This window comes from Balaenoptera acutorostrata, chromosome 15 (genome assembly GCF_949987535.1).
Source record: "Balaenoptera acutorostrata chromosome 15, mBalAcu1.1, whole genome shotgun sequence".
NCBI lineage: Eukaryota > Metazoa > Chordata > Mammalia > Artiodactyla > Balaenopteridae > Balaenoptera > Balaenoptera acutorostrata.
Window position 1 is genome coordinate 5,178,001 of NC_080078.1, and position 13,124 is coordinate 5,191,124.

The 13,124-nt window shown below is 40.3% G+C and overlaps 1 protein-coding gene across 1 annotated transcript; it reads right to left on the reverse strand.

The window, feature by feature from the left end:
• Positions 1-9,317: 9,317 nt before the first annotated feature.
• Positions 9,318-12,083, reverse strand: OCM2 (oncomodulin 2). The gene is made up of 4 exons (XM_007186726.2): positions 12,023-12,083; positions 11,324-11,456; positions 10,770-10,879; positions 9,318-9,343 (listed from the first exon to the last, which is right to left on the reverse strand). Exons 1-4 carry the CDS (start codon positions 12,081-12,083, stop codon positions 9,318-9,320), a joined length of 330 nt encoding a protein of 109 aa, XP_007186788.1.
• Positions 12,084-13,124: the final 1,041 nt, after the last annotated feature.

Below are 13,124 nucleotides of genomic sequence, written 5' to 3' on the forward strand. Positions count from 1 at the left end.
CGGGCAGCAAAGTCTGAGACACACTCTTGCCATATAAGCCCCACCTCCTGCACAGCTCCATACGATTGGGAAGAAATCCCCAACGCCTAGCTTCTCCTTGAGGAGTGACGGGTTTGGACTGCACATCCAGCACCTCAACTTTTAAGAGTCTCACTGAGGGCCAGTCCCCCAAAACACTTGACTCTGAAATCCAGTGGGATTTGCATCCACCAGACCCACAGGACTATAGCAAGCAAAGGAGCAGTTCTTTTTTTTTTTTTTTAAAGGAGCAGTTCTTAATGGGCACACGAGCACGTGCAATGGCTGTTTCCCCAAGGCTCAGTGCAGAGGGAGCAGACAAAAATGCCTATCGTTCTGTCTTTCCCTGGAAGGGATTTGACTGCATACTTTTCAAGCTGCTGCCAAGGGTCTGCTTCTAATTTAGCACTCATCTAAAGGCTGGCTGTGATCCTCCTTGAAGCCCCAAATAGCTGATGGGTGCTTTCCCTGACTTTCCCACTGGTTCACTCCAACAATGAAACCAAGTCACCGTTTCTTCCTGGAGGACCTTGTCCACACATCTAGTGCCCCAGCATTTACAGCTGCCACCCAAGTGTGGGCCCCCAAGTTACCTGGCTTTGATAGCCAACCAGGCTTACATTCACAAGTTCCACAGCACCACATCAAACAAAAAGCAGTTTTTAAACAGATTCAAGAGCACCTCCCAGTGGCTGTACTCCTGGGCTCAGTGCAGAGGGAGTAGGCTCCTCTGGACGGATTTCACTGTCCTGTATCCCGATAGAATATCAATAAGGAAACATTGGACTTAAACTACATGATAGACGAGATGGCCCTAACAGACATACACAGAACATTCCATCCAACAGCAGCAGAATAACCATTCTTAAGCACACATGAAACATTTTCCAGGATGGATCATATATTACACCACAAAATAAGTTTTAATAAATTTAAGAAGATTGAAATCCTATCAAGCATCTTTTCCAATGACAAATGGTATGAAACTAGAAATCAGTTACAAGAAGAAAACTGGAAAATTCATAAATATGTGGAGATTAAACAACATGCTTTTGAAGAACCAATAGGTCAAAGAAGAAATCAAAAAGGGAAATAAAAAAATCTAGAGAAAAATGACAGTGGAAACATACCCTACCAAAACTTACTGGATGCAGCAAAAGCAGTTCCAAGAGGGAAGTTTGTAGCAATAAATACCTATAATAAGAACAAAGAAAGAACTCAATTTAACTTGAAACCTCAAGGAACTAGAAGAAGAAGAACAAACTAATCCCAAATTTAGTAGAGGGAATGAAATAACAAAGGTCAGATTGCAAATAAATAGGTACTAAAAAGATGATAGAAAATACCAATAAGACTTAAGAGCTGGTTTTTTGAAAAGATGAACAAGATAGACAAACTGTTAGCTAAACTAAGGAAAAGAAGGAGGACCCAAAGTCAGAAATGAAAGAGAAGACATTACAATGGATAATACAGAAATACTAAGGATCATAAGAAACTACTGTGAACAACCAACAAATTGTATAACCTAGAAGAAATGGATAAGTCACTAGAAATATACAGCCTGCCAAGACTGAATCATGAAGAAATAAAAAATCTGAACAGACTAATTACTAATTTGGACATTGAATTAGTAATCAAAACCTCCCAACAACAAAAGTTCAGGACGAGATGGCTTCACTGGTGAATTCTACCAAACATTTAAAGAATTAATACCAATACTCTCAAACTCTTCCAAAAAACAGAAGAGGAGAAAACACTTCTAAACTCATTTCACAAAGCCAGCATTATCCTGACACCAAAGTCAGAAAAAGATACTACAAGAAAAGAAAATGACAGGCCAATACCCCTGATGGACATAGATGCAAAAAACCCTCAACAAAATATTAGCAAACTGAATTCAACAGTACATTGAAAGGATCATACACCATGATCAAGTGGAATTTATTCCAGGGATGCAAGGATGGTTCAGCATCCATAAATCAATCAATATGATACACTACATTAACAAAATGAAGGACAAAAGTCATATAATCATCACAATGGATGGAGGAAAAGCATTTGACAAAATTCAACATCCTTTTGTGATAAAAACTCCCAAAAAACTGGATATAGAAGGAATGTACCTCAACATAATAAAGCCCATAAATGATAAAACCACAGCTAACATCATGCTCTACAGTGAACAGCTGAAAGCTTTTCCTTTAAGATCAGGAACAAGACAAGGATGCCCACCCTAACCACTTTTATTCAACATAGTACTGGAGGCCCTAGCCTGAGCAATTAGGCAACAAAAAGAAATAAAAAGTCATCCAAGTCATAAAGGAAGAAGTAAAATGGTCTCTTTGGCAGACAACATGATCTTATATAAAGAAAATCCTAAAGACTCTACCAAAAATCTGTTAGAGTAAACAAATTCAGTAAAGTTGCAGGATATAATATCAATACACAAAAATCAGTTGTGTTTCTATACACTAACAATACAATATCAGAAAGTGAAATTAAGAAAACAATCCTATTTACAGTAGTATCAAAAAGAATTAACTACTTAGGAATAAATTTAACTGAAGTGAAAGATCTGTGCACTTAAAATTATAAAACATTGATGAAAGAAATTGAAGAAGACAAAATAAATGGAAGATATTTTGTGTTCATGGATTGGAAGAATTAATATTACTAAAATGTCAATACTACCAAAGTGATCTACAGATTCAGTGTAATTCTTACCAAAATTCTAATGGCATTTTCCATAGATATAGGAAAAAAAATCCTAAAATTCATATGGCACTACAGAAGACCCCATATAGCCAAAGCAATCTTGAAAAAGAAGAACAAAGCTGGAGGCATCTCATTTCCATATTTCAAACTATACTACAAGGCTATAGGAATAAAAACAGAATGGTATTGTCATAAAACAGACACGTAGATCAATAGAACAGAATAGAGAGCCCAGAAATAAACCCATGTATATAGATCTCTATTTTAAACAATACACACAAATCAACTCAAAATGGATTAAAGACTTGAGCTTAAAAGCTGAAACAGTAAAACTACTAGAGAAACACAGGGGGTAAGCTCCTTGACAGTGGTCCTGGCAATGATTTTTTGGATTTGGCACCAAAAGAGAAAGCAACAAAATAAAAAATGAGACTACATCAAACTAAAAAGCTTCTGCACAGCAAAAGGAAACCATAAATAAAATGAAAAGTCAACCTACGCAATGGAGGAAAATATTTGCAAACCACACATCTGATAAGGGGTTAATATCCAAAATATTAAGGAATTAATACAACTCAATAGAAAAAAAATAACACAAAAAATGGGCAAAGGATCTGAATAGACATCTCTCCAAAGAAGACATCCAAATGGCCAACAGGTACATGAAAAGTTACTCAACATCACTAATCAGGGAAATACAAATCAAAACTACAATAAGATATCACCTAACACCAGTCAGGTTTATTTTTAAAAAGGCAAGAGATAGTAAATGCTGGCCAGGATGTAGAGAAAAAGGAACTCTGGTGCACTATGAGTGAGAATGTAAATTGGTGCAACCACTATGGAAAACAGTATGGAGATTCCTCAAAAAGTTAAAAATAGAACTACCGTGTGATTCAGCCATTCCACTTGTGAGTATATATCCAAAGGAAATGAAATCATTATCTAGAAGAGCTATCTGTACTCCCATGTTCATTGCAGCATGATTCACAATATCCAAGGTATGGAAACAACCTAAGTGTCCGTTGATGGATGAATGAATAAACAAAATGTGGCATATATGTACACAATAGAATATTATTCAGCCATGAGAAAAAAGGAAATCCTGCCATTTGTGACAACATGGATGAGGCTGGAGGGCATTATGCTAAGTGAAATAAGCCAGACGGAGAAAGACAAATAGTGTGTGGCATCACTTATATGTGGAAACTTTTAAAAAAATTAATGGAACTCAAAGAAACAGAGAGTAGAATAACGACGGTTGCCAGGGACCGGGTGGTGCTGGTGAGGGAAATAGGGAGAGGCTGGTAAAAGGGTACAAACTTTCAGTTAATAAGATAAATAAGGTCTAAGGATCTAATGTAAACATGGTGACTATAGTTAATAACACTGTATTGTATAATTGAAATTTGCTAAGAAAGTAGAGTTAAGTGTTTTCATAAAAAAAAGTAAATATATGAGGCAATGGATGTGTTTCTTAACTTGATGGTGGGAATCCTTTCACAATCCATGCGTATATAAAATCACCACGTTCTACACTTTAAATATATCACAGTTTTAAATGTCAACTATACCTCAATAAAGCTGAAAAAAAGAAAAAGAATTTGTGGACTCAAAATTCCAAGGGAATAAGATATAGGCACAGTTCCAGGTAAGAAGGCATAGTTCCAGGGAGGGAGGTTCTAGACATGTTCTCACATATGTCTGTCTCCCCGCTAACAAGAAAAGTGAGCTTGTCAATGGAAGGACCCAATTGGAGTCATCCTCTTGTTCCTATTGTGCAGTGCAATGCCTACCTTAAAGGACACAGTGTAAGTGTATTGATGGATCAATTATGGAGGTAGGAATAGGGAGGATGGAGAAATGGACTTTTCCCCTTCATAGTTCTGCCTGCTGCATGCTGTGCAGACAGAGCTCGGGTACAGGCTGATCAGACGTTCTACTGAGTTCTCTCCTCCCTACGCTCATCTCAGTACTGAGCTCCAAGAGGAAACAGCTGACTAGAGGTCTGGGTGTGATATACACCTCCAAGGCCACCTGTACAAAGAGCCACTTCCTCTCTGCTGGCAGAAATAACAGACCCATGAGTCAAGTAATCGATCTTTTCTCTGTTGACTTAGAGCCCAGAGACTGTGTCATTCAGAGGTGACCTTCATCCTGAGGGTACATCTCTCTCCTGCAGTTAAAATTGTCCTCGGTCTCCGTCTCCTCCTGTGATCACCTGTAAAGGATCTTCCAAAATGTGTGATTCTTTTTATTAAAAAATGAAAAACCTGAAGGAAATTTGGTAAATCAGTGTTCAGTTGGAGAATGAGAACCATCTAGAAAATATATATATATATATATGTGTATTATATATAATGTAACTTTTTAGATATGAATTACAGGTATTATGCAATTATGTAGTCATGTAATATATACAGTGATATATATAAATGTATGTATTACAGGTACTATGAGCTTGTGAGGTCTGGTTCAATAGTCTCCATAAGGCTGTTGCCTTCATCTGATGCTGAAGCTTGAAATCTGCAGAGCAGACAGTCAGGAAGGGAAGATGGATGTAAAGAGGGGGAGAGTGAGGACAAACTGGAACCCCTAGGGACAGACTGGAACTCATGTCAGTCTCTCACTGCTCCCAACTCTGATGTCCTTCAGGAAAGGCTGGTGTCCTTTGTCACAGAAGGAAGCGCACCTGGAGCTGGAAGCAGGAGGGCCCCGCAGCAAGGAGGGGAGCCAGCAGGTAAGCTACCCCCGCACCAACCTCTGGAGCATCAGTACCATGGCTGCTTCACTCCCACCCTCCTAATCCCAGGCAGGATGTCTCCCGCAGCCCACCCTGACCAGATACCTACAGCCTAAGCAAGATGACATATTACAAAGCAACCAGATAGTTCCTGCCAAGGTTTGATACAGTGAGGCGGTAGGTACACAGGTGTTTGCTACACCTCTGTGTAGTCTCAGATGTATGTTTGAAATACCTTACAATTTAAGGTGTGAATCCATCTACATTCATTGTAGAACCCGTAAGAAAACGATGTCAAAATCCACCCCCTTCCAAAAAAAGTCGACATTTTGGAACCAGTTAAAACATTATGTAAATGAATAGCCTTTCCAGTGAATAAATTAACAGGCCAGATGGAAACGATCCCGGTGATTCCAATTTCATCTGTCTTCTTAAGTGTTTGCAAAGTAATACCATACCTTAACATTAGCAGAAGAGATATAAGATAGGTTTTTGCTTGAAATTGGATTCCCGAGTACTCATTACACAAAATTAAACTGCAGTCGTTACACGGAATTAACTATGTAGCTTGTAAACCTGAACAACTAGACAAATATTTCACATCTTCACCATTTTGCTACACTTTGTGTTCGAGCTGGAAAGAACTGTGAAAACCTATACGTTAAAAAATTGTTTATGTATTTCATAATGTGCAGAGGCTGAAGCAAAATACTAAATAACGTTTCAAGTATTTTAATAATTTTCATTAGTCTCAACAATTAAGCACATTCGCGAAGCTGACTTTGCGATCGTGTTCCATTAAATTATAACTACCAAACTATAAACTAAAATTATAGTTAAGTAAGAATAGTCCAAATTAAAACCACTGTTGCCACCCTATTTTATTAGCAATTAGGGAAAATAAGAGACACCAGATTTTTCAGCTCTGTGACCTGCTAGGCAATCTAGGCCCTCGTTTCAAAGTCAAAATAACATCATTCTGCTGCTGAGAACATGCTTTCTTGAGGTGGGTTGATTGGGTGAATTCTACATGTCTGTTTTTTGTTTTCTCTAGTTACTATGCTCCCCCACTGAAAAAGCCTTCACGCTCATCTCATTGTTCTGTAATCCTACCAGCTGGAGATAACTACTGTTAACATTTTGCTATATGTCCTTTCACTCTTTTTTTTCCGTGAGGCACATATTGAATAGGACCCATTTAAAAATTAGTTGTTTGTACTATATTTACATGATGACTAAAACTAGGGAAATTTTTGAAAACATTGTTTGTTTTCAAATTATACTTAACACTAAAATTTGGAAATGCTACTGTTTCTACAAAATTTCAACTTAGAAAAATAACCCCCAAAATGAAAAGTGCTAATTCACAGATATGTTCAAATGCCCAGAGCTGTTATTACCTGCATTCAGAGTAGAATACTCACCCCCTGCCCCAAACACCCCAGATGCAAACAACATAATTAAAAATTGGTATGAATCAAGACCACACAAGATTGTTTCATTTAAGCATACCAGCTGACATTTTTTGGGTGTTAAGTATAGAGAGATGGCTCCTTTTGATTGCTGTTTATTATCTATCGACAGAGACTGAAATTAAATTCCTAAGACTGGGTTAGAAGAATGAAAAAGTGATGTAATTGAAATGGGCAAAAATAATTTGAATTGTATTTTTGAAACAGTAGAATGAACACAATTCATGAATAACGGACCATCGTTCTATGTATGGAAAATTTGTGGTGATTCATCCTTTTGTATACATCCAACCTCTAAGCAATTTCCCCAAGACATTCAGAACATCAGTACAATCCAATGACACAGTGTCCCCTGGGTGCTCCAAATAACCCCTCCAGTGATTATTCCCATGCAGATCCCCTCGTGAGTGACAGAAAAGAAATAACAGAAATCCACGATCTTTACCTAGATGCTGTGAGGCTGCCTTTGCTGCTCCAGTGGACGATGGATGGCTTAGTCAATTAAAAGCTCATCACCATTGTTTAAAAGCGTCATCATTCACATTGTTTCTCCGAGGCATATGGTAGCCAGAGCCCCTTGGAAAGAGTGCTACAGGATCACGCTGAGTTATTTAAAGTGTCCCCCTTCAGAATGGTTGGGATGAAGAGCCCTCAGCTGGGAAGGGCCAACGGCGTGAATAGAAATATCAGGAGGATCAGAGTATCCACGTGGTGCGGCAGTGAAGGCAACATGTGGATTGTTTTAGGAATCAGGGCTCTTAGGTCATCAGTCCTGGCCCGGAAAGCCCTCTGCTGGTACCTGGGAGACATTGTCACACACCCAGGGAAGCTAGAGGTGGGGAGGAACTAACCCAATTCCTGCCAGGGTGGCCGGGGAAGGAGGAGAGCATGAAGGTGCAGGTGTGTACCGGGAGAGGGGAAAAGAGAGCCGTGAAATGACACAGCTCCATTCTTTGGCTCTCCCCAAAGAGTGCTTCATTTTCAGGCTAGATTTCCCCAGTTTGACTCCTCTGAAAACGACCTTTGTGGGTTTTGTCCCTTCAACGTGACTTAATATTCTTCAAATCTTCAAATCGATACACTTTCAAATGTCTAATAGCCTCATTCTAAAGCGGCGATATTGAAATCAGGTTTGTGCTACTTTTATTTTCCTGATTCCTATTAAAATAAATACACGGTTATTAAATTTAACACTGTTGACCCCTGTCCCCCTAAAATCATCTTGAGGCCCCCTTGTGGTACATGCCCCACACTTTGAAAAGCTGCTCTGCCGCAACCCTCCAAAAAACAGAAGTTCAGAGTTGCTAAGCTACTTAGCAGGATGGCAGCAAACCCAGGAGAGGCCAGGGCGTTGTTAACTTGTGTGTTGGGGTAAAAAGTGCGAGCTTTTAAACAAGCTCCCCGGGAAGATGCCTCGCTTCCTCCCAGGAGTCCTCAACTCCGGGGGTCAGCCCAAGAGAACAGCTTGAACCTGCCACCTGGAAATCAGCCTAATGAGAATTTCCTGGCTTGAGATTACCCCACCCTAATGAAAGTCCTGTAATGGGACCCCGAGGCTCGCCTCAAATGTTCGGGCAATTCTGGGTGTAATTGCCTCAGGTGGTATCAAATAAGAGCCAGGAAAGTAGTGGCTGAGAAAGTGGAGAGGGGTAGGGAGAACTGGGGGGCGGGTGGGGGAGAGAAAGGGGGGAGGAGAAAGGGAGGGGGAGGGGGGAGACAGGAGAATAGGTCAGAGCCGGCAAGTGTCTGAGAGCTTGTTTTTCTAAGAAAAAAAAAAAAAAGCTTGAAAATATGTCTGCCTGTCTCAACCAGCATAGCAAGTCTTAGCTTTAGGGCCATGGTAGCCTCGCACTTTTTCCTGTCTTGTACTGTTTGCTTTAACTTAAATCTCGCTTATGGCAATCTAATACCCAGTAGCAGAAAACACATAAGCAAGCATGACTTTCTGCTGGCTAAAATCTCTTCATAGGCATTTCAGACTCAGATAAATCGCTGAGAAAACCCTAGCCTGACGCCCGGTAAGACCAGAATTCTTCCTAAAAGCCTTCGGTCTCCAAATTACTTTCATCCCTCTACCTCTCAGAGGAAAAAAACCACACCCACACATCAGCAGATGATGAGAAAGGTGTCTTTATTGGATGATTTTTTTAAAAGGCATTTTTTGTCTGCTGAGGATCTTACGGGAGTCATCAGGGCATACCCACCACCAAAAGGTCATGGATGACTGTCTTATGACCTCACTAAAACAATGGGCAAATTGCAGAAGCATTTCGGGGGAAATTAATAAATTAGGAGGAGGATGCGGGGTGTCCCAGTTCCTGGGGCTTTGGAGGCCTTCCAGCTGATTCTATCTCCATAGTCTTGGCCCTTTAAGAATGTACCATTTCCTGGAATTCTAGAACAGAAGAGGTGAGAACAGGGTCAGCGAGGATGGCTTGGTACTTTACAAACGTGCTATGGCCAATGAGAGTTCTGAAGAGGAAAGGGAACGAAGCAGATTGTCAGATGATGGGCATGGCCCCCTCCAAGGGCACAAAAGGAAGAAAAGGTGTCACTGCCCACCGGTCCTGACAGTCTGCAGCATTCCATCTTCCTGCCTAATCTAACAAACATTTTAGCTTTTCGATAGAGCCCCTTGTGTTAGAATTTGCCAACCCAGTTATTTCTCTCTGACAATAAGTGAATTCAGTATAGTGGCCCATCACAATCTGTGCTCACTCAACCTTTTGTCTGGTCAATTCAGGACAGAAATGGGAGGTTTTCTTTTTCTATTAAGTAGCTACGTATTGCATATTTAGGAAACATTTAATAGAGCGGGACTTTGAACTAACTTTTCTTTACTGAACCTTAACTTTACCCCCCAAATTTATATTACTAAAAGATAATAATAATAATAATAAGGTGTGGATGCTACAGACTGAAATTGAAAACTGGGGGTTTGCTTTATATTTATTGGTAAGCTTTGCTTATTTGGAAATCTTTCATGGTTAGGTTTAAATAAATCAACTTTCCCTTACCTAAGTTATTTTTCTGACCTATCTATACAAGGTGCGTTAAGTCCCATGTAGTAAGTTATAGTGGTATCATTTTGAATAGATTTTTAAAATGAGGATCTAAAGTAGCAGTTTTACATTTTAATTAGTACCACCATAAGAACCACACATAAGTTCTCCTGAGTTGACATGCACAAAGTAGGTGAAAATCATGTAACCAACATGACAAAGTCAGATAAACATAATCCTACGGCCATGCAATTATGCTAAAATTTGAATATAAGGCTCTGCATACAGAAGACTGCATAAATGATGATTGATTTATTTGTTCTCTAATATTTCGGGCTACTGTCCAATAAAACGTATTTGTTTAAACCCTTGAAAGCTAAGAGGCTTTCCTACTCAAGTCAGTAGACTCTTTAGTATGAGACATACTTGAGAATATCAGTCCTTCCCTTATTCAGAGAGACTCACATCCCACTGGTGGAGATTCCTTACATTATTTTCAAGGTGCATTAGGGTGCCTTGCAAATAATTGGCGAGGAAGGTAGCTAGTACCCTGGTCAGGTGAAGAGTATTTTCTGGTTCATAGACAGTGACCAGTGGGACCAGCTTCTATGGTACATCCCCAGGCATCACGCCAGAGTCTTGACACACATCATTTGCATCCTCATTTTAGTTCTGTTTTGCAGATGAGGAGACTGAGGCTCAGCAAGGTTAAGAAAGGGGGATTTTCACCCATATCTGTCTGATCTCATGGCCTAAGCTCCCTGCCCCGGATGCTGCCTGAGCTAAAGTCTCTTATGCTGTGTACAGGTGTGAACATACCATCAGCCCCAATTTTCCCGTCTCCATCATTATCTGCAGCCGCCATCAAGGACTTGGTTTCTGACTCAGTCAGTTCTCTAGCACCACTCTCAAACTTCTGGAGGAAAAACCTATAGGATAATAGAGATTGGGGGACTGTTTTGAAAACCCACACACATTTCTATGCTTACCCCTTTCTCTTGAAGCAAACCGTCTGTTCCAATAGTTGCAATAATCAGTCAAGATCTTAGCAGGCAAAGGTTTCCTTCATTGTAGAGAATAACAGTGGGCATTTTGTTTTAAAACATCTTTCCAGAATTTTGTTAAGACCGTTTGCCCAAGAAAACCTCTAAGACTGATGAATTTTTGCACCCACGGTCTTTGGTGCCCATGTTTAGTGTTTTGCGTGGGTAGATATGTGGCCCACTGACTCATGTTCTTCCCTTTCACGAGAATCTGCTGAGTGTCCAGCGTCAAGGCTGGACACTGAAGGATACTGAGGAGGCTGGCCCCCACTACACCCCAGCCCCACCTAGCAATGTTGGGATGCCGGATGGGCTTAGGACAAAGCTTACTTCAGCTCTTCTTCATCCAGGTACCCACTCTGGTCGTTGTCTATGAAACGAAAAACATCCTTCACCTGACTGGCTGACATCTTGGCGAGGCCCGATGTCTGGAAGAATTTTTGGGGTTCAAAAGTATCCGGGTCTGAAGAACAGAGAATGGGTTATTCTGATGCTCACTGGATTGCATTCTGTCTTTGGGCCAAAGTGCTGAAAACATAGGTTATTAAAAATACTACTTTTCATAATAGCATTGAGCTACAGGGACCAAGATTTTGAGGCAGCCAAGACTGGATGGCTTTGTGCTATCATCTCCTTTCCCCCTTCCCAGCTTTCCCTCTCCCCTTGACTTTGTCCGTCTCCCCTTCTCTCGCCTCCTCTCCTCTGTGCCTCCCCCTGCTCTTTTTACTGGCTGTGTATCCAAGATGCCAGCATCACTGGTCTAGTTGGTGGGAGAAATGCAATCATGGGATTCAAACAGGCTACATGGCATCCACCGATTCCTTTTTTTCATGTTTAGTAAGTTTCTTTCACCTTACAGAAATGTGATCGTATGTTCAGATCTCATATTTTTATCATTGTAGTTATCTAGTTAATAAGTTTTTCTCTGATCCCATGAATTTTCAGCAAAGTTCACATTCTAATTTTTGTAGCTTTTCGGGAGGTAGAGGTACGTGAGGGAAACCCACCCCTGCCTTGTTTCTGCTTTACCTTGGCACTCCTGCAGGGCTGCTGCAATGTCATCAGCACTAAGGACATCTGTGATGCTCATTTTCCACCTGTTCACACAGAATAAACAAGATGTGGTGAATGGCAAACAGAAACATGCACGTCTGGGGGGAACACACACCCCCACCCCCAGGCCCACAGAAAATGCAAATTTGTTGAAAAATTTTAAAATGTGATAAGCATAGTGTTGTATTAAGAGCTGGGACAGAATATCCAAATAAAAACCAAATATCGAAAAGATCCCAGTCCCCTGTGTCTCAGTGCCCTCTCCTAAATGGAGTTAAAGATGAAATTTAAAAATACAACCTAAAGAGCAGTTTGATTCTGTTTTCTTGTAAAAATTATAATTACATCATCGACCACTTACATAGGCATCTAGAAGTAAACCATTCAGAAGTAAACCATGCTACAAATGCAATAGCATTTTAACACACCAGCCAGAGAAATGCAGTGTTGCAAATTCCATTTAGGGAAGGATAGAGCTTGGGCTGCTTGCAGACCTTCTATGGAAGGGTTGCTATCTGTCCTGAAGGATGGGAATCAGAGACATCAAAAAACCCATTTACCAGAGATCAAAATCCATCCATGTGTCAACTCCATGGGAAAAGAGAATCTGAGCACAGCATGCACCAACCTAATATGAATATGTGTAAGAAAGAAGAGTCTGGGGTCTGATAGGTCCACCAGCTACTCACCGTTTTAGATTTTCCTCTAAGAAGAATCAGGGAAAAGAGTTGAAAGAGCCAAAAAAAAAAAAAAAAAAAAAAACAGATGCGGTTTTGCTGCCTTACTGACCTACCTTATATAGGATTGAAAAAGCGATAGTAAGAACCTCTCAGATTTCCTTTTCAAGGATCAGGTGGACGTAGCTCAGATGTCTTGCTTTACTAATTAAACCACTTTTTTTTTTTCCTATTTATATCTCAAGGGAATGTGGGTGGGAACAGCCAATTTTCAAAAACAAACCTCAACAAGCCTTAACAAAGGTTTCAATTCTGCAAACCAACCCTGCTGGCAAAGTGTAAAGGCACCAGAGGCCTGGTAAAGAGGAGACAGTGGTTGAAGTGAGGTAAACACATCTGGG